The 24,841-nt window shown below is 54.7% G+C and overlaps 1 protein-coding gene across 18 annotated transcripts in view; it reads right to left on the minus strand.

Moving 5' to 3' along the window:
- Positions 1 to 24,841, minus strand: part of Dab2ip (DAB2 interacting protein) — a 185,583-nt gene that overhangs the window by 3,273 nt on the left and 157,469 nt on the right. For 14 of the 18 annotated variants that reach the window (XM_013073682.3, XM_013073681.3, XM_013073689.3 and 11 more), the window contains 12 exons: positions 24,242 to 24,395; positions 22,500 to 22,598; positions 21,105 to 21,659; positions 18,316 to 18,460; positions 18,086 to 18,230; positions 15,437 to 15,673; positions 13,703 to 13,904; positions 11,259 to 11,437; positions 8,600 to 9,491; positions 7,771 to 7,923; positions 6,133 to 6,326; positions 605 to 692 (listed from right to left, as the gene is read on the minus strand). In XM_013073682.3, coding sequence (XP_012929136.1) covers positions 605 to 692; positions 6,133 to 6,326; positions 7,771 to 7,923; positions 8,600 to 9,491; positions 11,259 to 11,437; positions 13,703 to 13,904; positions 15,437 to 15,673; positions 18,086 to 18,230; positions 18,316 to 18,460; positions 21,105 to 21,659; positions 22,500 to 22,598; positions 24,242 to 24,395 — 3,043 coding nt within the window. Of the gene's footprint in view, positions 1 to 604; positions 5,405 to 6,132; positions 6,327 to 7,770; positions 7,924 to 8,599; positions 9,492 to 11,258; positions 11,438 to 13,702; positions 13,905 to 15,436; positions 15,674 to 18,085; positions 18,231 to 18,315; positions 18,461 to 21,104; positions 21,660 to 22,499; positions 22,599 to 24,241; positions 24,396 to 24,841 lie in introns of those variants that run through there. The other 4 variants (XM_087183229.1, XM_021262132.2, XM_021262130.2 and 1 more) reach the window with 3 other exon arrangements.

Here is a 24,841-nt window from a genome sequence, read left to right on the forward strand (position 1 = left end):
ACCAGCCTGAGGGACAGCCAGCACTCCAGGAAGGAGGCTCGCATCATCATGGCTGAGACCTAGTTGCCTGCTTCTTATCCCTAAAGAAGCAGCTCTAGTGGGGGTGTCTACCTGAAGCCGTAAAGGTGGGCGCTGTTGCTGGTATGCACATGTGATACCCACACAGGCCATTGCTCCTTGTCTGTGTAGTTTGCAGACAAGGTCTCACCGACTCCTGGGAGCTTGAGAGGAAAGAGGCACGGCCCTGTGTGCCTCCCCTCCTGATGCAATCTGGAAGCCACAGCCCTAAACGAGAGCCCCTTGTTGCTCCTGCCCAGCTGCTGTCCAGCCCCTGTCCACTCCCACGTAGCAGCTTCCACTTCTTTCTCAGAAAAGACAACACCTACCTAGTTCTCCAACAGGGCAGGAGCTGCCCCTCCCCTTTCACAATCTGTGCTATGAAGCTGAGGTCTCCACTGAGACCACAGGTTTGATGTCTCAGAACAGAGACCTCCTCAGTTTCTATAATGAGGTACGACTGAGAAAGTCATCCCAAAGACATTCCTGCCCCGTCCAAGGTCCTCTAACACCTGTGGCCCACCAAAGGGCCAGAGTCTGACCCCACCTGGGCATCGATGATCTTCTGTTTGGAGTCCACAGCTGCTTGCATCTCTGCATGGTCCTTCTTCAGCTCTTCCTCCACAGACATCAGCCTATGACCAGAGACAGGGATAGTCAGGCTGGCACTGGAGGGAGCACATGAAGAAGGGGTGGGCTGTAGGAAATCCTGTCACACCTGCATGGAGGGGACACACTAGGTGAGTCCCCTCCTTGAGCCAGAAGCCTCCCATACTTGCTAGGACAGGGGACTCAGCTACCCCAGCAACAGACGTATCTCCACCTGCTCCTTCCTTACCTCTACTCTCCACCCCAGCTCTGTTCCCGAATCCCCAGATGACCCTGGGGCTGTCCCCTTCCTGATATTCTTCCAGGAGCCAAGGTGGGTGGGGTGGGGGTGAGCCAGGTGGTGCTGTTAGGACACAGGGTGCAGGGGGAGGATGAGGAACCCGAAAAGCTTTAAAATTTCCTCTGTTTGTGCCCATGTTCAATGAGGTTGTTTGGGCTCTGTGCTGGGCACCCCGGTGCTGAAATAAGTGAAGCACAGACTCCTCTCCAGCTTACAGGCATCAGAGACACCACCCGCAGGTGTATAACTGCACGTGGCATGGCTGTTGAGCTGGTGGGAGCTCGGGTCCCTGAAGCAGAGGGCAAGAAGCAGTTACTTCTCCTAGGGGAGTATGGTGTGCAGCCAGGGTGAGCAGAGGCAGGGAAGAGCAGCACCTTCTGTAGACACCCTTTCCTGGTGCCTCCCTGGCCTCATTTTGCCAGATTCTGAGGTGGCACCACTCTGGGTCACGATGGCCTTCCAACCCCACTCTCTGGGTCTGCCTATCTCACAGGCTACTGCTCTGCGGACATCCGGTCCTGCCTGCTCCAGGGTGTGCAGGTTCCCCGCGCTCTGGCCTCAGCCTCTGTTCTGCTCCTAAGGCCTGATTTCCACCCAACCCTCCCACCTCCTCCAGCGCAGTCTGCTCCCAGGAGTGCACAGGAGTCAGCAGTGCTGGGCCTGAAGAAGGGGTGTGGGCCAGGAACGTAAGACACGGGGAAAAGTCTGTCAGAAGATCAGCTCTGATGGGTTGGATTTACACTTCTGCCTTGAAAACAAGCACAGACTAGAAAACCAGAGACAATAACTGAAACAACAGTTTTCACACACTGGCCAGGGAGCATGGTACAATGACACCTAAGAAGAGAAACCTTTAAGGTGAGCTGAGCCCACAGCCTGGGGGCAGAGGAGGAGGAAGGGCAGCCTCACACTGCGTACACGGGGAGTTCAGGAAGGTTCGGGTGTAGGGTTTGGGGGACAGAGCACTGTGCAGAGATGGTGCACCGACTTACTTCTCAGGAGGGTCCCCTGAGTCTTTGGATGAATTCTAATACAGATCTGTATGCATGTGAGAAAATTACCAGCAGGCTGGGCAAGAACCACTGGAAAGGACTACAAAGAACAATCCCAGGAATAGGTTACATTCCTTCCAACCGGCTACACTGGAAAGGCTCACTAGCACAGGGCATCGAGGGGAACCCCCCAGGAAACTGTCTCAGTGGTGCGGCAAAAGCAGGCCTAGATTAAGGCCCCACAGTCCCCACTCTAACAAAGCTTCAAAGTGAAACTTCGAAAGGACCACATTGATTCCAAGCAGCATCACTGTATCCCAGAACAGATTCTAAATGTATTTAAGCCAACACAAAAACATCCAGTACCTAACTGTAAAATTGACACATCTGGCATCCAATCAAAAATTACCAAGTGTACAGAGACAGGAAAATAAAATCTATAGCCAGGAGACAAACTTTTAAGTATAAGCAGACTCAAATGTCACAGATGACAGCATTAACAGGCAAAAATACTGATGGAAATATAAACAGGATGAAAAAAAAAAAAAGGTGGGATGTAAGCCACAATGAAATTCTAGAGGTGAAAAATATAATGTCATAGGTAAAAACTACAGGGTAAGATGAAAGAAGTAGCAAATTTGTAGGAAGCAAGATAAAGCACAGAAAAATGAAAAAAGGAAAACATCACAGCGTCAGTGAGGTGTGTGTGGGACAATATAATAAAGCAGGTTAATGTAGTTGTTATAGAGACCCAGAAAAAGAAACAGGGAAGACAGGGCCAGACAGCTACAAACCCAAGAAACACAAAACTCCACCAAGGTAAGTGATAATCAGATTGGTGACAGTCAGTGATAAATTATTTGAAGATAAATTATTATTTTGGTGGTGCTGGGAATCAAACCTTGTGCATGCTAGGCAAGTGCTCCACCACTGAGCTAGACCCTACCCTAAGAAAAATATCATAAACAGTGCCAGAGAAAAGATACAATAAGTATAGGAAATAAAGAAAATGACACAGTCCCTGTCATTAGACCCTGAGGGGAAGGGCCAAATTGAGTCCACTGCTTGCTTTTGTATGGTTGATACCATAGAAATAGTTCAGCTGTAACAGCACAGTGGAAACATTGCAGCGAGACCATATGGTCTGCAAAGCCAGAAGACTCTTATTATCTGCTCTTTACAGGAAGCCTGCCAGCCCCTGCCCTAGAGCACCAGGGAGATTGAGCTAATAAGCCAAGAAAGGCAATACAATGGAACCAGTAAATATTCCATCCAAAACAAAGCAGAAAAAAAAAAGTGCTACAAATAGGAAACAAATAGTAAAACATTTAAAAAAATCATATTGATAACTACATTAAATGTAAATGGTCTAAATACTCCAAATAAAAGGCAGAAACTGTTAGACTGAATAAAAAGCAGACACAGCAATAAGGTATCTATAAAGGAAACTCTTTATATACATAGATGGGTGCTATGGTACAAATATTTGTTCCCTAACAAATTTATACATTACAACCTAAACCCCAAAGTGATGGTATTAACAGGTGGGGCCCTAGGAGGTAATTAGGTCCTGAGGTCTGCCCTCACGACTGGGACGAGTACCTTTACAAGAGAGGCCAGAAAGAGCTTGCTTGCCCCTTCCGCCATGTGAGGACACAGCAATAAGGCACCATCTACAAGAGAAGGCCCTAACCAGGCACTAAACCAGTGTCTGGAGATCTTGGACACCCAGCTTTCAGAACTATAAGCAATAAACTTCTGCTGCATATGAATTATACAGTTGAAGCTTGTAGTAGTTTGAATGGAATAAGACAATGGGTTAAAAATATAAGCATGGACGGGCCGGGGATTTAGCTCAGTGGTTCTGCTGCCTGCCTTGCAAGCACAAGGTCCTGAGTTTGATCCCCGGTACCAAAAAAAAAAGCATGGAAAAGGATATATTATACTAACTCAAATCAAAAGAAAACTGAGGTGGCTATGTTAATAACAGACACCAAGATTTCAGAGCAAGGAACATATGTGGAATAAAGGAGAGCTTAGCCAGGTGTGGGAGCACATGCTTGTAATCCCAGCACTCTGCGAGACTAAGGCAAAAGGATCTCAAGGTCAAGCCCAGCCTGGGAAACTTAGTGAGAGAGACCCTGCCTCAAAATAAAAAATTTTGAAAAGGGCTGGGGATGTAGCTCAGTGAGAAGGCCCTGGGTTCAATCTGCAGTAACTCAAAAAAGAAGAGAAAAAGATCTTTATAATGATAAAAGGGTCACTTCATCCAGAGTACATAAAAATCCTAAACATTTAGGGGCCTAAGAATTTAGGGCAAGTACAGCAAAAACCAATAGAAATGAAAGGAGCGATAAATAATTATGATTAAACAGCTCAATATCCTTTCAATAATTGACAGAACAACATAAAAAAGCAGACAGCAAAAGTAGTAAGGATACAGAAACCTGAACAACACTATTAAACAAACTGACCTTTACATTAGGGAGGAAACATACCAGGTTTGGTTAGTAGAAATAAATGTGTTAAGTTAGCCACCGAATTCAGGAGGGCATACGCCTTTCAGAGAACAGACACAGTGAGGAGGGGGAGGTTGGAAACTTTCTTGGAACCACACATAGGGGAGCCAAGGGCAGAGTGGGAGGTTGGGTGAACAGTAGGTTTCTAGTCACCTCCCTTCTGCTCATTTTAACCATTTTATAACAAACAAAAGCACAGGTACACGAAGCAAACAATGATCAGGAAGAGACAGCAGGAAGAAACAGGAGGTGGTCTACACAGGAGGAATTTGGAAAGGGTTTATACTGTGGACAAAAAATGAAGCCAGATAGGGGAACTCCCTGGCTACCACACACCGGCTCAGTATGCCCAGGTGACGGGGTCTGAGACAGTGCAGATAAACAAGCTGTGAATCCACACCACCTGTCCTTTCATGCTAGTATTTCTGCCATAAGGAAGCCAATTCCAGGACTGGGACCCGTGTCCCAGTGTGCTGGCCTGGAAGCTACACCTGGGCTGCACTCCCTTTCTGCACACACAAAGGCAAGTCATATCCACCCTACCTCAGGGGGAGACAGAGGGACACAGGGACGTCAACACAGGACCTGTTTAAGCCTTCAAAGAAGATGAGTCACCTTTAAAACCAGCAGTCCTTCACACCGCCCCCCCCAACAATCTAGGCACCTTGAAACCAAACATACAACGTATAGCTGAAAAATTGAAAAATTTAAATTTTAAAAAATGTGTTACAGTAAAAGACCCATCGCCATCGATCCCCCGAATACTCCCCCTTGCTTTGCAAACACTTATCCCAGCGTTCTTGTCACTTTCTGAAGCAGATCTAGAAGTCCTCTTCTGTGAGTGTCTTTGGTTATGTTGCTGTGGCTGACTTGACGTCCTGCATCAATTCAAAACGTTTACCTCTCGTGGTCATTTTGACTTGAGGAAGTGCCAGTTGCAGGTCTCTCTGGTAAATAAGGCGGATGAGGACACACTAATATTTTATGAGCCTGCTTTTCTGCCGGATGGCAACAGCAGTCACTGTATTTTTGGTCACATCTCATAAAGACACTCAGAAGAGAGGACTTTCAGAACTGCTTCAGAAAGTAGAAAGAATGATGGGGTAAGTATGTTCAAAGCAAGGGGGAGTATTTGGCGGATTAGTGGCGATGTTTTTTTTACTGTAATTAAAATTTTTAATTTAAACATTCATTGTGTATTTTTGTTGCACTGCACATCCCAAACCAGCATGGTCAGCTCGGCCCTCCCTCCTCAGCCACCACACTGCTTCTCTTCCACAGCCGGCAGCATGACACAGCCCCACCCAGATGCTCCTGGGAGAAATCTGGGGGTCAGGCTGCATCCTTCCTGCATCCTCTCCCCTCCCACCTTCACCTGGGAAGGTAACCGACATTCCCACTTTTCCTGCCCTAAATGGGGTCTTCAGTCTTTCCTGGCACCCCAAATCCAACTGCCCAACTCCCCTGAGAGCTTAGTAAGACACCCTGACTCTGCCCCAGGCCCCCAGGAAGCCGGCCCTGGCTGGTGCTACCCCAGCTCTGCACCCTAGCATCAGCAAACACTGTACTCTAGGCCTGTATCACTGTCCCACTGCCCGAGACACCCTCCTCTCCTTCAGCGGGTCAGCTGTGCCCCAGGCCAGGAGCCTTGTAGGCAGTGGGCAGCCTCGCTCACCTGCTGATGATGCCCTTCATCTGGATGTCCTTGTCCTCTTGCTGCCGCCGCAGCCGCTCCTCACCCTCCTCCAGCCTTGCCTGGTACTCCAGCACCAGCTTCTGCGTTGTCTCCTCCTGGCACTTGAACAGTGTCTCATACTCCTCCAGCTTCTTGGTGGAAATTCGCAGCTTATCCTGTAGCACCGCCAGGTCCTGCCAGGAGGGCAGCGTGCCATGGGCACAGCACCCAGACAGAGAGCACAGCCTGTCAGCCTGTGCGGGGCACTGGGTGGGCAGGAGCCCATTGGGGAATGGACCAGCAGCTGAGATGGGACTCTACCCTGTCCCCACACAGTGTCTCTCCACTCGGCCATAACAGGGATGAAGACTCAAACCCAAAGCTCAGGAATGAGGACCTCAAAACTTTTGAAATAAACAAAGGTGCCAAGTTGTGGGGCCTTTGTGGAGGGGAAACTGAGGCCCAGATGAGGTAACCAAGTCACACAGAGTGACTATCTCTCTTTACGACTGTAACACCATGGGATTCGGGATGGTGGGGGTTCAGGGACGGGGAGAGGACAGCAGAGAGGTGAGGAGCAAGGTGGGCTCTCCAGATCTGACAGCCTCTCAGAAGGGAGCCATGAGGGGGCAAGAGGAGCCACAATAGGAAGCTGCTCTGGCTGCAGACGGAAGCAGGGGTGGCCCAGGAAGCAAGAGAGGCCAGACACCTGAGGACACAGGGCTATAGGCTATACGAGGCAGAGAGGCTGGGTGAGGCTTCCTCACTCCCCACCAGGCTTTGGCTCTAGGAGCACTGTGGGTCACATCCCCTGGTCCCCTTCATGTAACCATGGAGAAAGCATGAGTGGATCAGGGGTTGGGGAGGGTGGCGAATACAGCATGGAGATGGACTGCACCCTACCACCTTGACCCGTGGCCCCTGTTTGAGAGGCGCTACAGGCTCTCCCGGGGTGAGCACCAGAGTGCGTGGGGAGGTGGCTATCTCTGGGGCGCTTGCACTGGCTTCGCCATTGACTTGGGCTTGGGGCTTCCAGGAGGACCAGGACAACCCATAGATCCCAGGCAGCTGCCACAGCGAAAAATCTGGGAGGATGGTTGAAGTGTTCAACGACCCTACCAAATGCTGGAAGTGCGTGTGGGGCTTAGAAAACATCCGAGTGGCAATCTGACTCCACCCCCATCTTGGTAACTCTGCTCTTTTCTCTTGACCCTGGTGGAGACCAGAACTGACAAGGGCCAGGCGGTGGGCAATCATCAACTTGGAGGGACAAGGGCCTGGGAGAGATGGCTCTCCCAACTGCCCTGGGGCCCCTGCCTCTGCCTCTTCATGCACGAAGGCCACTCTTTGGTACTCGGTCCTTGAGCCCCAGATATTCAGCAGCTCGGCAGTCCCCAGGCTAAGGGGTCCTCCCAGTTCTGACCATCAGGTCCCAGAGTTTGGACCCAATAGCATTTCCTGGTGACTCTAATGTGCAGCCTGTACTGGAAACCTCAGTTCTAAGCTACGTCCCTCTTGCTGCTCTTCTCCAGATCCCTCTGACTGCTGTCCTCACATGGGACAAGGGGCAGAAGGGGACTGGCCAGTGGCAGGATCCAGCAGCCCCGCCCTGCCCTCCCTGCCCGGGTCCAGCTTTACCTTTTCTGCTTGGCTGAGCTCCTCCTTACTCCTGAGCCTATCCCTGTGGGGGGGGTCTGGGCCCAGGCCCTCGTCTTCTAACAACTGTGCGTTCATGGTCAAGAGCCAAGCAGCTGTGCGGTCCAGGGCATTGGGGCTCACGGGTGAAGGGCCCTACAATGAAACACACCTGTGAGGGGCAGTAGAGAGGCAGAGTGGCGGGGAGATGGGTGGGACTGGTACTGGGTGAGCCACAGGGACTTGGAGGACAGTGGCAAGACAGGGGACCTCCAGCTGCCTGAGCACCTCCACAGGAAGGAAGATCTGTCTCCTGGACGGCAGCCAGAGGTAGTCAACAGCCCAGGAGGCGCCTGCGCACTGCACTCTGCTGCCACGGAGGGCACCATGGCAGGCCAGGCTGCGAGGCCAGTGCTGGGCTGGACAGACAGGCCAAAGCATATCCACCCCAGTGCCCCTGCAGTCCTTAGGTGGCAGGGAATCTGGCTCAGCCTGTGCAAGCATTTGGGAAGGCAGTGTTAGCCAAGAGGGACAGGCAGACCCTGGCTCTGGTAGGGGCTGTACCAGGCAGGGAACCAGAGATGAATGGACCCTAGTCCTTGTTCCCTGACCCCAAGCTGTCCTCGGAACAGGCAGAGGGCACTGGCGTTCCTTAAGGCCGTTGTGTCCCTGGTTCCTGGGGCAGGGCAGTGCATGTGGCAGCCCAGTGGATGGGATGGTCGCAGCATCACTCAGCATGGGATGGCAGCTGGGTTCGAGTGAGGTGAAATGACGGAGGAGGCGCATGACATGGGGTGCGATGCCCAGGTGCCCACTGACCCACAGCACTGACCTGCTTGTGCACTGCTCGAGGCTTCAGCTCCGGGCTGTCCCCCTTGGAGGAGGAGGACTGCTGCCGCAGCCGGGCCCCAGGGCCAGCCCAGTCGGGGGAGGCTGACGCCAGGTTTCCACTTGAGGGTCGTGGGTACTGTAGAGTGCTTAGCAGGGTGGGAGGTGTCCGGCCCCGGGGGGCAGGAGGTGGCGGCGGCGGCGGTGGCGGCGGCGGCTGGTCGATCCTCCGCTGGGGACCAGCGCTGTTCTGCCGTGGCACTGTGGGCTGCCCTCCTTTCTCAGTCAGAGACATCTGCCGCCGTGCCAGCTCTCCAGGCCGCCGCGCTAGCTCCTCCGCAGCAGCGCTGAAACTTCCCAGCTTGGCAGCGGCTGCCAGCTCTTCACTGTTGCTGTGAGAGCTCAGGGAGCTGTGGCCCTCAGAGCCTGAGTCTCCAAGGCCACGGGGCGACAGTGGCAGGCCGGCAGCCATCTGGTACACAGGGTTCTGGAAGGAGAGTGGTGCCAACAGCTGGGGCCGGCCTGGTGCGCCCTCGGAGGTGCCCGGCGTGGTTGGTGTCTGGCCTGCCCGCCGCACGGTGGCCAGCCCTGCCAGGCTCACTGGCGCTGCCCGGGATGGCCACCCAGCCACCAGCTGAGCTGCAGGCGCCTGCCCATCAGGGGGAAGGACGTCGGGGCCTGCTGGGGAGCCCGCTTCCCCGTCCAGCGCACGGGCGTCTTGGAGGTCCACCATGGACAGGCTCTTGCTGCCGTTGGCCATCTGGAGATCAGGCTCGTTGGCTTCCGAGTAGCTCGAGCTGCGGGCAGGTGAGGGCTGGACCCCGGAGGACCTTGTGACAAAAAACAAGTCCTTGTTTTCGGGGGTTGGAGACGGTAACCGGGTGAAATCTATCAGACTGCAGGGAGACAAGCACACACAGGGAAAAAAGGGGAAGAGAAGAACTGTGAGAGCAGCCACACGGGTCCAAACCAATAGCACCTGCCAACCTGCTAGGGCCTGGCAGCCTGAGCCAGGGCTGGGAGGCAGAAGGGGGAGTTCCAGGAACCGGTGGCTAAGACAGCAGCTCCCTCGCAGAACCTCTAGAGGCCAGCTCTGCTATTCCAGGCCAGGCTTCCCCCACAGGTCCTTTTTCTGCTCAGCTGCACCATGGGACAATGGGTGCTGGGGTCTCAGCTCAGTAGCTCTGCTATCCACAGGCCCTGCATCACCAGCCCTAATTTCAAAGTCGCAGGGGCTCCCTCTGCCTCTTCCCGCTTGTTCCTAATCAGAATGTTAGTCCATGTGGGGGCCTGGTGAAACCTCCGCCTGCCCAGCCTCCTGCCACCACTCCCAATTTGAGTGGCAGGCGGGGGCTGGTGTTCTGGGAAAAACGCAATCAGAGGAGGATCCATTAAGGGCAGGAGGCAGGTGGATGGGTCTGAACCTGCGCAGAGGGCTGCACCCTCCTTTGGTCCACCACACCCCTGGCTCCCCAGCACAACACCTGTCTGACCCTCCCAGAGACCAATCACAACTGTGGAGGGACCAGCTGGGCTGTGGAAAGAAGAATGTGGGGCGAACAGAGATGAGTGGGTGAGAGGCAGCAATGATGTGCTTGACACAGGCAGTGTGACATGGGCTTACAATGGGGAATTGGGGTCAGCTTGCCTCAGGTAGGGCAGACATAAAGGCTCCAAGACAGGGCAGCTGCAGGAACCTGGAGCCACAGCACTCATGGCAGGGAAGAGCTGGATAACGGTTGTAGATGGAGCCAAGGGAAAGCAGGACCAGCCAGGGTTTGAGCTGCCCATGCCACACACCCAGTCAGATTTTCTCAACACCCACACTCCTGGCCACCACACAGCTGCTAAGGTGTACCCCTGCCTGAACCCTGCCTCATGGCCTTCTCTGCCTCACCTGGCAGGTTAAGTGAGCAGAACCCCAACACAACATTCAGAGGGACGGGCCCCACAGCCTCCTTAGGCACCCACCCCCCAGATCCGCTCTTCAGGCCCTCCTCTGCCTCAAAGGCACCCCATGCTCATCTCGGATTGAGATCACAGTTCCCACCACGCTGCTCCGCCCCGTCCCCACACGCTGGTCTAAGCAGAGGCACTGGTGGATTTGGGGGTGGGGGTGAGGAGTGCCACATTACGTGCCAAGTTTTCTAATGAAATGTTTCCATTTTGATTTAAACCTCCTAGAGCACCTGCCCTCATCTCCTTCCTCCCAATGGGCAGGTGCATGTGTTGTGCACGATGAGCAGGTTGAGCTTCAGGCTCAGTGAGGCTGGGGTTAGCACTTCTACATTCTCCAGCTCCCTAGCAGTCACCTGAACTCTTACAGGCCCAGGAAATATACCAGGGGTCTGGAAGTTCTGGAGGTCCCGAACACAGGCTTTCTCCAGACCTCTGCTTGTGCTTGGCCCTTTTACCTAGAAGGCCTTTTCATAGTGGAAATGCTACTTTTCCTAAAAGCTCAAAAGTGAGGCACCTTCCCTGACTTTTCCCAGTGGAGGTGCACTGCTTAGGGCCTGCACCACACATTCTGAGCCTCACCAGGCTTATCCTGTAAATGTTTACATGGGTATCCTCTGCCCTATCTGAGACCACAAATGTGCTGCGTCCAGGCTGCCTAGAGTGCACTGCAGCCCACTACACCCAGCACCCCTGGCAGCTCTTACCCAGAGAGATCGTTCTCGATCACCATCTTCTGCAGCCCAGCAGAGATGCTGCTACTGCCAGAGCCCGGTGTGGAGGCCAGATCGTTGGTCCCTGGGAGTGGCCCACTGCCTGGGGTGCTCAGTGCTGTATGAACGTCCCTCAGGATCCGAGGCAGGGGTCCCAGTTTGGATACAATATTCTGAAAGACATGGCCCAAGGCAGGTGTGACCTACTGGGGTCACCTGGGGAGGCTAAGAGTGCTGTAGCCACTGTGGTTCAAAACTACCAAGGAGCCTGTCCGAAATGCAGACTGTTATTCCCCTACCAGTCAGATCCAGCAGATCTAGCAAGGGGTGAGCTCAGTGATCTGTCCTCTGTATTTGTTACTCACTCCCCAGCTATTTCTGGGCAGAGGTGCCAGGCCACAGGGAGAGATGACCTAGCACCAGTGCCATGCCACTTTACCCTACCCTGATGCCTCTAGAGAGAGGAAAGTCCACTTGGAATCCCAGAATTTCCACCCTACACCTCCCTATCCAAGAGGCTTCTGTGGCAGCCCCTTCCCACTACCTACTCCATAAAGTGAGCTGGTGCCTGGCCCCCTCCGACACCTGAGCTCCAATGGGGATATGGCACAAGCAGAGCAAGCACCATGGGGCACTGCTCAGAGGGATTGCCTGGGCCCTTCTGAACCTCAAAGTCATGGTTCAGACATGATGCAGAGGACAAGAAGCTGAGCAAGGGGAGGGCACTGGTTTTACAGGAAGTCCTTTGTATAAATAGGTGAAGGCAAAGTAGGAAAACTTGTAGTCAACACAGTAGCCTTGTAGAAGCACTTAGGCAAATCCTCCCTGCACCCAATCCCCTGTGTAACGATGCTGATCACTCTCCATTCTTCCTGCCTGTGAGATCTGTGGGATGGACAGTGATGAGCACAGGCACTCAGCAAGTGGTGACAGTGAAACTGACTGGTGTAGGATGCAGGGCAGGGCTGGGCACTGGAGGAAGGGAGAGGCCTGGCCTTTGTTTCCATTTCCCACTCCCATGTTCTCTCAGCCAAAGGCAAGTGGCTATGAATGAGCAAAACTGACTGCCTGTGATTACAACAGAGGAGTTTCAGTGAAAAGCTGGGACTAACCCAAGGGTCCATCACTAGGGGACTGGTGAGATAAATTGTGTTCATGTGACAGTACAGTATGTGGCTGCTAAACAGGGCAAAGGTGGTACAGGAAACACTGAAGTGGAAAGAGGCCCACGACACAGGTGAAAAACACATGGCAGTGTACACAGTAAGTTCTCACCTGAAAACAAAGTTGGAAATGGCGAGAACTGTGCATTTTTGTGCTTATACGTGTGTATTTCTGCACATGCAAAAATGTGTGTAGAAAGTTGCATACCCTAGTGCTCTGAGTGGTCACCTCCCGGGATGGGATGGGGAGGCAGAGAGGCCTTCCAGATGGGTTTCAGGATTAATTACTTTTATAAGGTGGTCCCTGGAGCTCTGGAAAGCAAGGGACATTTGAGAAGTGGTTCCTTGCAGGGTCACCCCTTAATGCCAAGAAACTGCTCATCATGTGGCCTGAGGCCACTGGGGTGGGGTGGGGGTTGGAACCCCAGGCTAGGGAGGGCACAGTCCAGGTGCTGGCAACAATGTCAGAAGTGTTCAGGGAATAACCTTGTCAAGTGACAGTTGAGGGCAATTCTAGAGAGGGTTGTGTGTTTTGCTTTTGCAGTGCTAAGGATTGAACCTTGGGCCTCACATGTAGTTGATCAGCGCTCTACCACTGAGCTACTCCCCATCCCTGGAAAGGTCTGCAACTTCCTATTTAGCACATAAAAGTACAGCTTCAGTGTCACTCTTTTCCATCTAAGTGGCTTTAAAACCTAGAGCAGGGCCAGGGATTTAGCTCAGTGGTTTCACCGCCTGCTGCACAAGTGCAAGGACTCGAGTTTGATCCCTGGTACCAATAAATAAATAAATAAATTAATTAATTAAAAAAAAAAAAAAAAACCCAGAGCAAAGACATCTTAGGTGACAAAGCTAAATCTGAGCCCATCATTCTCAGGCACTCAGGTAAGGAGTGAGCCTTCAGATGTGGAACTCAGCTGCCAGAGGCTGATCATGTGATGCAAAGTCCTAGCCAATGCTGGTGAGGGAACTCAGCCCTCACCTATTAAAAAAAAAAAAATGGAGGGCTGGGGATTTAGCTCAGTGGTTCCACCATCTGCCTCGCAAGCACAAGGTCCTGAATTTGACGGCCCCCCCCAAAAGAATATGGAGCCCAGAAATCCCCAGTGCATTCTATAGGGCCTAGGCTGGAACCCAGAGCTGCTGGCACTTGGGCAGGCTGATGCATGACACACAGGCAAACCCTCTGACTTCACAACTACTTTGGAAGAAAGAGCGCTGAGGTGAGTTCTATAGCGGCCTCAGCCCCACCCTCTGACGCATGGCCACAGGTACCTGCTCCAGCTGGCTGATGGCCTCCCAGAGCAGTGAGTGCAGGCTAGAGAGTTCACGGCCCAGGTCAATGTAGCCCTCAAAGCCGGCTGTGTTGGAGATGGTCTCGGGGTTGGAGATCTCCAGCAGGAAGCGCTGCATGTTGGTCCATTCATGCTCCAAGAACTGGTTCATGAATGACATGTACTCTTCTTTGCTGCCAAATCTAGAAAGTGTGCATCAGGTGAGTGTCTTTACTCTGAGCTACCTCTCAACATCTTCGGCTGCATCCCCCCAACCCACTGAGCTGGCTCCCAGAGCACTTGCTCTCGAAGAACTGAGTCTGCTGTGACCAGGGCCATCCTTCCTCAAGGCCAAGACCAGTGAACCTCTTCCTGACTTCACTCACAGGACCCTGAATGTTCCCATGCCCCCCTATCCTGTCCTTTGCAATCTCCTTCCTCTCATCTCCAAGTTACAATGCCTGGTGCACAGATGATTCTCAGACCCATGGTTAGCCCAGGTCTCTCTGCTGAGCTTTCAGGTCTCCCCTAGAATTCCCTCCTGCTCATCCTGGTCAAGTTTGGAGCCATCAGCAGCACCCTGAGCTCATGCTGTACTCCTAAGCTCTCCATCCTAAGTGGAAACATCACCATCTACCCAGATGCCTGAGCCAGAAGCCTAGCACTTGTCAATTCCTTCCTCTTCCTCATTCCCCAGTGTCAAGGCGTGCCACCTTTATCTTCTAATCACTCTGACTGCATCCTTTGCAGCCACTGCCTCTTGCACCACCTCCCTTCCCTAATACTTCTGCTATTGCTGGAAACATCCTCTCCTCCTGGGTCTCCCAGATGCCAGTCCTGCATCCTTGCTGAGTAGGAGGTCTTTTCAGGATCCAAAACAGATAAAGGCCACCATTGCCCTTGGTGACTCCCCATGCCCAGGGTGACCTTCAGGCTCCTGGCGTCCTCTTAGGCCTTCTGCTTCTCCTGGCCTGGCACTTGATGCTCCAAATTTTGCTGCACCACAGGCCTCCCTGGACATTAGCCCCTGTCCTGCTGCCCTTCCTGGAGCCGGATGAATGCCTCATCCTGACACACAGCTGGGAGTCATGCCACCTCAGAGGCCTCCCTGTCTTGTCTCCACCAGCCTGGGGTCCTCCTGAGACACTGGAGTGTGTTTTGCCACTGCTGTTATTTATCCCACAGGCCTCCAGGATAACATTCTAAGCTCTTGGAGGCCGGAGCCAGGACTGACTCATCTCTGCACAGTCAGGCCCAGCACAGACAGCCCTGGACCCAGGCAGAGTCCACACTTTGTGAATGAACAAGATGACCCAGCCCTTCAACTGCCACCCACTTGCTCTGAGAATGCAGCCAAAGATACCAGATATGCTTTGAGCAAAGACATCCATCAACCGGAGATGGTCTGAAACAACCTGAGTCCCCCCAGCCACTCGGGGGACACAGTGAGGAGACAGGCTGCTCCCCTTAGAGGAGTATTATTCATATTGAAATTGAGATTAGGAATGTTAAGGGATATGGGAGAATCCTTATGATTAATGTTAATTCAAAAGCAGAAGGAAAAAATAATATCTTCTCACCTTTGGAAAGAAAGGAAACACACCAAAATGGTGGGTACTTTTACTATGAGGAGGGGCTCTGGAGGAGTGTTCTTCTGAAAGAAGGGGAGGGAATGACAGGGACAAGGGCAGGGCCTTTATTTACCCTCACCCAAGACCAGGCCTGCTGCACTCACTTGGCGAAGTTGGCCAGGTTCTGGGTAACCTTGGCAATTAGCGTGAGGGTGCGGGCAGTGCGGTCATCGGGGTACTCCTGCAGCAGGTTGAAGAGTGAGGGCGACATGATGGCTGGGCAGAGGAAGCGCAGAAAGAGGGAGGCGCTGATGAGCCGCTCGCTAATGTCCGGCCGGCCTCGGCTGCTGCACTCTTGTCGCCAGGAGGCAAACACCTCTTTCAGCTCCCGAGGGAAGACGCTGCACACGGACAGACAAGGGCGGACGTGGTGGTCAGGCAGGGGCCCAAGCCAGCCAGGCAGAAGGCAGGATCTGGTTCCGGCTCACACGGAACCCCCTGTACTTCTGCTCCTTGGCCAGTTGGCCACCCATCAGGTAGGAGACAGTGCAGAAGAGCGTCCAGCACAGGGCAGCATAGGCTGCTCCCTCTGTAGCAGGAGACCAAGCTCAATCTGGGCAGGCTCTCACCAAAGGCTGGCAGGTCAGGGACAGGTATGGGGGAGCTGGCTCTGTGCTCGGACCAGAGCTGCCGCAAGGGCAGTGCCAAACCACCCTCCACCTCCCCTAGAGGGCTGCCACAGCTTTCTACCCAAACAGCAGGTATTCCTGTCTGGGGTGGGGGTGGGGGGGAGAGGTCAACAACAGGGAAAGACTGCTGTTCCTTGAGTTCTCATCACCTGCTTTGAGACTCACTCTCTCTGCCTGAATAATGCCGGAGGAACCTAAGGTTTGCTGGGGAGCTTGGGATGATGGAAAAGAGGGAGCGCCCTTTACCACAGCGTGAGAACACAGCTCTCTATGCTTTGGATGGGGAAGGAAGAGGAAGCAGTCACTTCCCCAGGCTGACACAGTGAGAGGGCAGAGCTGGTCCTAGAACACAGGGATGCTAGCTAGCTCCATGGGTAGGTTTATTTGGCCAATCTTTAAGTGATTTTCCTAGCTTTCCACCCTAAAAGATGTACCTCCCAACCCAAGACAGACCAAGCCCCGGTACCCCCAGACCCAGTCTGTGCCTGGCGTGACCTGACTGACCCTGGCCCTTCCTGAGCTTTAGTCTCCTGTCCCTTAAACTGAGAACAAGGCTTGCCCTGCTGAGCTCACAGAGGCTCCTGTAGGCTGAGGCATGAAGACCACAGAGGGTCTAACCAGCCTGAAATGCTTTTCCCCCACAGGCCCAGCAGGCTTTGCTGCAAGGACTGCAGGCAGAATTGCCGAGGGCTGCTGGTGTGGAAGCAAAGGGGAAGGGTCTTAGCCTTGGCCCTGTAGCGCCTGGCACGAGACTGAACAGGGGCAGACATAGAGCAGGGTTATCTACTAATGGCCTTGCTCAGAAAAAGAAGAATCTGACACACACCAGAAAGAAGAAATGGAAAATCCTTGTCCACACAGGAATGTTTCCCATGTCCCACATCCAGCTGCCCTGGAATGGGGGTGGAGGGTGAAAGCCCTGCCCGGAAAGGGGTAGGGAGTGTGTTCCCAGAGTTCAAGGCTCTCTGGTTGCCCCTAAAGCCCAAGGGGGTAGAAAGTCATGCACTTCCAGCCAGTTCAAGGTGCCCACTGGCTCTAGGCAAGCACCCTACACAACCCAGGCTGGGCAGATGGGCACCCACCCCACTGATGCAGGGCCCCTTCCCATGGCCACTGCTCACCCTGCAGGCCTGCCTCTGCCTGCTCTTTGGGAGCAGCAAACACTTCCCTGGCCCTCCTGCAAGCCTGGCCCTGAGCTGGCAGAGCCACTTGCACCAGGTAGCCCTCGACATGGCAGGAAACAATTTCAGACACACAGCCCCACTCTGATGGGACAGGGCTGTGACAGCAAGGACCCAAGAAGGGTGAGTCTGAAAAGACGAAGGGCTGCAGTGGTGGCAAGGAGTGCATGCAGGTCAGGAGGAGTGAAATAAAAGAACCATCAAGCAAAAGAGGGAAGTGTAGCTGTAGAGGGGCTCGGGCAGAAGGGGACATCAGCCTTGACCTGGAGTTGCCCGGGGCAATTTCTTTAGTGTGAAAATAAACCCATAGCCTGGGTTGGCAGTAAAGCCCTCCTGGATAGTCAAAAGCTCTGTCTGTCTTTCTGGTGGTACTGGAGATTGAACCCAGGTCCTTCACACTGAGCTGCATCCCTAGCCCCGTTTTATATTGTAACATAGGGTCTGGCTAAGTCACCTGAACTTGAGATCCTCCTACCTCAGCCTGCCCACTCCTTTCTTGCTGTCTAGTCCCAACTAGAGGCCTGTCCCATGATTAGGCACACACACATCCCCCTGCTGGGCTGATCGAAGCCTGTGCTGGGAGCACCTTAACTCCTATAGAAGGTGGGGCATCTCCAAAGTGGATGCCCAAGCAGGTCTCATCGGTCCTGTGCCCCCCACACCCTGGGCACCATGCGGGGTGCTCACTAGTCACAGGTGCAGGCAAATTGCTGTGCCCAGCTTCCTCCTATGGTAAGAACTGCACCCTGCACGTGACACAGTGAAACACCCTCCTGCATTCGAGAATCCAAAAGGACCACGAAGGAGCCTGACAATCCAGTTACTCAGCGAGGTCAAGCAGCAGGTGGATTCTGACTGCTGTGCCTGGCACACTGGGCAACCTGACACAGACTAGGGCAGGCAAGATACAGGGCAGGATGCTCCAGGGACCATGGACACTGACCAGTAGGAGTTGATGATCTTGCAGAAGGCCAGTTCGCAGCACATCTTGAGGTTGCCCTGGTGCTCAGGTAGGTCAGCGGCTGAGCACTTGCTTGGATCCACTTCACAGTTCTCGTCTGATTCATACAGAGCTTTGATGAACTCACCTGTGGCCAGGGGCAGGGAGGGGGCATGAGGGCTGGGTGGGCTCTGCCCAGCCCTCTGCCCACTTGTGGCCAGCACCCTCCCTACCTAGTGCATCCTGCAAATACTTCTGGCCCACAAGCTTGAGGTACTCCTCTATGGCCTTGGTGGCCAGTGTGTTCTCCCGGAAGATGAGGTGCTCGTTGTCCCCGCAGCGGTCCACCTCTGACATCATTAGATCTGTCAGGAAATCCTGGGGAGGCAGGAGGTGAGCAGAGTGGGAGCTGAGCTGACCTGGTAGGACCGAGGACTACAGCCCCAGCCAGAGAGGCGAAGCCCTTGGTCTCAGGCTGCTCATTCCATGCTGCTGGGGACCCAGGGAGGAATGGAGTGCCACCTCGGAGGCTGCTTGGAGGGCAGGCCTGGCACGGCAGCCTGGTGAGGGAGGAGCCTGGAGCTGGGGACATGGGATGGGAAGGCGCCCTGGATGAAAGCCTGTCACATGGAGCCACAGGCTCCACATTATGTTCAGACTGGCTGGATTCAGCGCTCTCTATTCAGCCCTGACTGGCGGCCAAAGGAGAGCTCGCCACCAGAGGCGAGCCAAAGAGTAGGAGTTCGACCGCCCTCTGGTACCAACAGCTGCTAGGATGCACCCCTGAGCCACGGAAGGCGGGGGATGTCTACCAGGCACAGAGAAGGACAAGAGGACAGGAGGTCAGCTGTCCAGGATAGCAGTGAGCCTCTGTGCTCAGATGGCTGAGAGTGGGCACTGGTGTCCAGGTAGCAGGGCCCTGGCTTGGGAGGCAGACTGCAGCACCACAGCCCCACTCCCATAGGCCCGCAACTGCCTTGGAGGGCGGTTGGTAAGCACCCAGCTCAGGAGCCTCAGCCAGCCCTCTGCTTGACAGCGGCACCCTCAGAGACAGCAGCCCCTCCCCTCTGGAGGCCTGGCTCCTCGCATCCACATGCAGCCTGTGACTTCGGGCAGGGGGAGAAGAGCAGCAAGCAGGCAGTGACTCAGGGGAGGGTGAGCCAGCACGGACCAGGGTTTCTGATGCTCTAGAAATTCCTTGCTCCAATGGGCAACTTCAGGGGTCTTTCAAATAGAGGAATGAGACTCAGACCTAGGAGAGCAGGCTGGCTGTCAGAGACTGTCGTTGGCCTCCTGGGGGTCAGGCAGCCCAAGAACTCCTTCCCGACCTGCAGGTGACTCTGGGGTCCTGTCCTCTGGATACACTGGGCAGAGGTAAGAACAACATCTCTCCTGGAGCTCCCCACTCAAGCCCACAGCCTCCCTCAACTCCTGCAGTGGGTGCCAGGCCCCAGCCGGAGATGGGGAGCTGGTCCCAGGGAGGGGAAAGCAAGGCACAGAGAGGTGAGTGACTTGTCCAAGGCTGCACAGTTACCTGGGACCAGACCCAGCCCAAGTCTTCTGCTACCCAGGCCTGTCCCTTGTCTCACAAACTGCCCTCACCAGGTTTCTCCCTCACACAAGGAAGCCTCAAAAGCTCCCAAGTGTTCCAGAGAACACAGCACCCCTGCCATGCCAGTCACTTTCTGTCCTCCCATCCACTGCCTCCCTGGCCCACTGAGGGCCACCGAAGCTGGTTGGAGACCTGGCTCCCACCGCCCCCCACAGTGGCACCTCACTGGCACTTCTCTGCCTCTTTGGATTGAATCTGCTTCCCCGATCACTGCAGCCCTTGGGACCAGGGACTGAAAGGTCAGACTGAGCAGCGGGAAAGGCTTGGGCCCTGCTGCCTCCCTCAAACCCTCTCTGGGCCATGGGCTTCCTCACTCATTGGTTCCCAGCACCCCCAGCCCACCACTGCCCAGTGAATTAGCTGCCCGTCCAGCAGCCTCACCAAGCACCTATGAAGGCTGGAGACAGCGAGGCACCAGCCCAACAGTGTGGAGGAAGGTAACCCCTGCCGAGTGAGCAAGTTCCTCTCCCAAGGGCTGGCCTTGCTGCACAGTGCCAACAGAAGGGGGACTACAGAGGGCCTGTAAGGGGCAAGGGACTTCCAGCCAAAGCCTCCCCCTGCCAGGGCTTCTGGGCACAGGTAAGAGGACAGACAAGTGGTCTCTGAATCTAGGGGTCTCTGAATCATGCATGGCTCCCCACCTGGGCCTCCTCCACCCGCTGTGGAGGGCTCAGGACTGTGACCTAGGGCAGTTCCCTACTCCCATCACACAAGCTCTCAAACCACTGAAGCCAGTTCCTTGGCCTGGCACTTGGGGTCTATCCATGTCACAGGCCAGTCCTGCTCAAGTCCAGCCCTCCATCTTCCTCCCCTTTGGGCAGTTTGCCCCAGGGGAGGTAGCACAGTGAAAAGCGGAGGATGACACACAGGGGAAGCCCATATGCTTCACGGAGCTGACAAGTCCTCCAAACCAGGTGGCTGGGCTTGAGGCATGGTGTGGCGGGCCCATCTTTAGGAGTGGCAGGCAACAGAAGAAGGTGGGGCTCTGGGGCTGTCCACCTGTGTATGAAATCTGTGTCCAAACTGTGACAGTGTGGGCAGAGGCTGAGGCTACTGATGGTGGCTCACCTGGCACGTCACCTCTGGGGATGTCTGTCTAGTCCAACACCCCACTGGGTATGTGTGTCTGGGCTCCGTGTGTGCTGGGAGAGCTCAGCTCCATGCCCTGGTCCTGAAGCCCCCAGGAACAGGCCAGGCCCCTCCCACACTGGCAGCCACCATCCTGTCCACAGCTCCACACACGACTCAGGGATCAGCCCCACCACGGAGGAGTGTGAAGCCTCCCACTTCGTGAGCAAACTCGGGTTTAAGGATCCCACCTGGCTACGACCAGTGTCCCCAAGGCCTCCACTGGAGCGGGTGGCCCCATGCCTGTGACCAGGCCTCCCTGCCAGCGGCACCCACACGCACCTTCACCTTGCCCGTGCTCTGCAGGATGTGCACCAGGGCGGATGCCATCTCTTCCTTGGTCTTGGCGCTGAGGATGGGCTCAAGGGCTGCGCACAGCCCCAGGTAGTGGTTGGTGATGTGCTCAGCAAACTCCTTGTACATCTCCATGGGCAGGATGGTGATGGTCTGGTAGCGTGCCTTGATGCGGATCATGGGCCCGGGGCCCTTGCCGCCCTTGGGGTTGGGCGTCACCACCGGGTACCACTTCTCCACAAACTGCCGCCCAGCCACTGAGGCGGCGGGCAGGCTCACCAGGCCCAGGTAGCTGTTGCGCTCCTTCTTCTTCTTCTTGTCGGTCTCCCGGTACAGGTGGACGGTGACTGTACGCAGAGGCGGCAGGTTGTGGAACTCGAAGTGCTCGCCCCAGAACACATTGTCCGTCTTGAGCTTGCCCGTGGTACGGGCGTAGAGCACATCGTCCAGGCACAGCTCACACAGGTACTTCTTCTTGGCCGGCAGGTCCTTGGCCTCAATCACCCACAGCTTCAGGATGTGCTCCACTCGCCGGCTGTTGTCCTGTGTGTGCACAGGGGCCCAGGGGGGTCAGCTGGGCCACCAGCTGCCCAGCCGAGCCTGGAGTATCTGGGAGGGGACCTGAGGGCGGCGGTGGTAAGGAGGGACTCAGACCCTGACACTGGATGGGTCCAATGGCCACGGTTCCAGCTCTGCTCTACCTCACACAAGCTCACTTGGGTAAGGAATGTAATCTGGGCCTCAGTCTGCCTTTCTATAAAACAGGACAAAGTAACTCGTGGCTCACAGGAGACTGAGGAAAGAGGACAGCACAATGCCTGGCAATCGCAGGTTAGGGTGGCATGGTTAGCACTTTCTCACGTTGCTGGTCTATAAAGTAACTTAAGAGGTAACGACTGCTAAGGTCCCCTTCTCAGTGATATCATGGCCACCAGGACTAGGCCCAAGTCCACAACTCAGCTGAGGAAACAGACACAGGAGGAGAGATTATAGTCAGGGTCCTTACCAACTGTGGGAGCCCAGGAGCGGTGGGAACATAAAGGGCACCAAGCTGGGCCAGGGTTGCCCACCTGCAGGAGGGGGCAGATGTCTAAGCTGGATGGGAACAGATGAGCCAGAGTCAGCTGGGGAAAACGGGGACAAAAGTTCCAGGCAGAAGATCATAGTGCCCGACTCGGCATTTCTCCAGCCCAGCCTCCTCGCTGTGTAGATTTGGTGGTGGGTGCATAGCAGCCATCTCAGCCTACTCAAACCCCCTGCAGAAGTCTACTCAGGCTCTGGCCTCACTCCAACCCCAGGCCCCACAGGGATCCTGCCCCCACTCCCTCATGTCAGAGGCTCATCTCAATGCCAATGCTCCAGTGAGAGGAGCGGCAGGCCTACCTTGTTGGGATGCACTGCTCGCCGCAGGTTCTCCATCCACTTATCCCGCTCTGCTGCAGACCTGCAGGAAAAGCACTTGCTTCCTGATGATGTTGTCACCTGCAGGGGGAAGACAACAGTGTTACAGGGGAAAGGAGGGTAGCAAGCTTGGGCAGTGATGAAAGGCCTCTGTGGCCCCTGGGTCTGCACACACCCTCTGAAAGAGGCAGGACAAGGATCATTATTACCCAGGCAACTCACGTTCCACAGGGGATATACCGAGACCCACTGTCCCCGAGCAGCTAAGCAGCAGGAGTAGCCTGGTTCCTCATCCCTGCCTCACAGTCCTCCTGTCCAAACAGGAAAGCACTTCTTCACTCTGACTCCCTCTTCCCAAGACGGTAGAAGAGAGAGCATGGGGCACCCCGCCCAGGACAGAGGGCAATGCTCACCGCAAGCAAAGCCTTCTTAAATACAGAACCACAAATTCGGAGGAGAAAAGCAAGGGCAAGCACAAGAATCACCTCAGTCCCTAGCTGACACCTTCTGAGGGTTCTCTTGCTCAGCAACAGTGAGAACAACAATAGTCACAGAAGCCTAACAACTGTGTGCCAGGCCCACAAGGGTCTTCTTAGCTAGAACCTTTACCTTGCCCTGGCTGCCTCACTCCTGCTCATCCCCTGGCTGCAGCTTAGATGTTTCCTCCAAGCAATGGACCCAGGCCCAAGCTGCTCCTACTCTGCCCATAAAGTCCCTGGTAGGATGCCAGGCCCCTTCTCCAAGCACCTGAGGGCCTACATGGTACCCAGCGGCCCTACACAGTCTCCAGCGGCCCATGCTATGAACAAGTGGACAGGCAAGGACCACCTCAGCCATCCTAGGCAATGAAGTCCTAGCCCAGATCCAATCTGGCTCAGCTGGGAGTCTTAAACCAGAAACAGCGCATAGGAGGCACAGGCTGTGGGCAGATGCCAGGAGGTTGTCACACTAGTTCCTAAATGGCAGCTTGTCATTATCAGGCTCATTCCTCTATCAAAGAGCTCCCCAAATTATGCATGATTGTTGGGGGTGAGAGTGGGTGTGGGGTAGGAATCTTCCCAGAAACAGAAGCAGGAAAAAAAAGACAATGGGAATAATTGGAGAAGTAATGAGGAACTCCCAGGAATACTGGCAGCATTAGCAACCCAGGCCTGGCTCAGTCTCTCAGCCTCGTGGTGTGAACTCTGACATCCTGGCTTTTGCAGGCCATGATTCCCAGCTACCACGCGGGACTTCACAGGTAACCCCTGGGCAATAGCCCTGCGCAGGCTGGGTCACTGGGCCTCTGGTCTCGAATGCTGGGCAGGAAAGGTTTGTGCTCTCACTGAACAGGAGGGGAAACAAGCCCAGATAGGGGTGGGTGGGGGAGAATCTCCATAATCTACACTGCACTGAGGAGTGAGGAGGCTCCAACACGGGCCCTGACACTTAAGAAATTCCACACAGGCTTTTTGTTACTCACTTTCACCCACTGGAGGCCCAGCAACTTCATTTATTAGCATGGAGAGCAGGCTCTGGGTCGTTTCCAAGGAGCCCTCTAGTAAGAGTAAGAGCCTCTCCACTCCCAGGTCTACCTGCCTCCCAGGAGCCAAAAGCTATGAGAAGATTCTGAACATTCCTGAAGAGCCTGTCCCTTGCTGAAGCCTGAGCAATCCAAGAGGGTGCCTGGAGACCTGCCCAGAGAAGGACACTGGCACCCCACCCTGATCCGTGATAGGACCCACCTCGAAACAGTAGTCCTGGCCCAGGATGCTACTGTGCACCGGCTTGATGACCACCTCCTCCTCCATGCTGAGGTCCAGCGCCTCCACTGCACTGCTGGGGCTGAGCAGGGACTCGTGGGAGCGAGACTCCTTCAGCCTTGGCATCAGATGGGACCTGGGGAGGTGGGCAATACAAGTGTCAGATGGGCCTGCAGGGCCACAGCCAAGCTGGCTGCCAACTCCCCACCCACTCACCTGCTTCTGGCCCTGCCCCTACTTCCCTTCTGAGGCAGTCACTCTTCCTCCCACCCCCATTCTCCTTTGTTTTCATGCAGGTGTGGGGAGAGGGGTGTCACAGAGACCCACCAGTCCCGTTCTCCACTGTGGGGGTCTGGGCAAGGAGCTCAGACTCTCAGAGAGTAAGAAACTGAAGATTCTATGACTACTTGGGTTTCAAGTGAGCTTTTGAGTCTGCAGGGCAGGGTCTGGCCTGGCCCTGAGATCCCCAGGAAAGAGGTGCCAAGGCCCAGACAGCTTTCTAGGGTTCTGGGGTCTTCCCCACTCCCCTGGTCCCTGTCCAAGACCAAAGCAGCCTCCTTGTCCCAACATTCATTCAGAATG

This window comes from Heterocephalus glaber, unplaced genomic scaffold (genome assembly GCF_053883595.1).
Source record: "Heterocephalus glaber isolate CG9 unplaced genomic scaffold, H.glaber_assembly_v1.0 deba00001479, whole genome shotgun sequence".
NCBI classification, from domain to species: Eukaryota; Metazoa; Chordata; class Mammalia; order Rodentia; family Bathyergidae; genus Heterocephalus; species Heterocephalus glaber.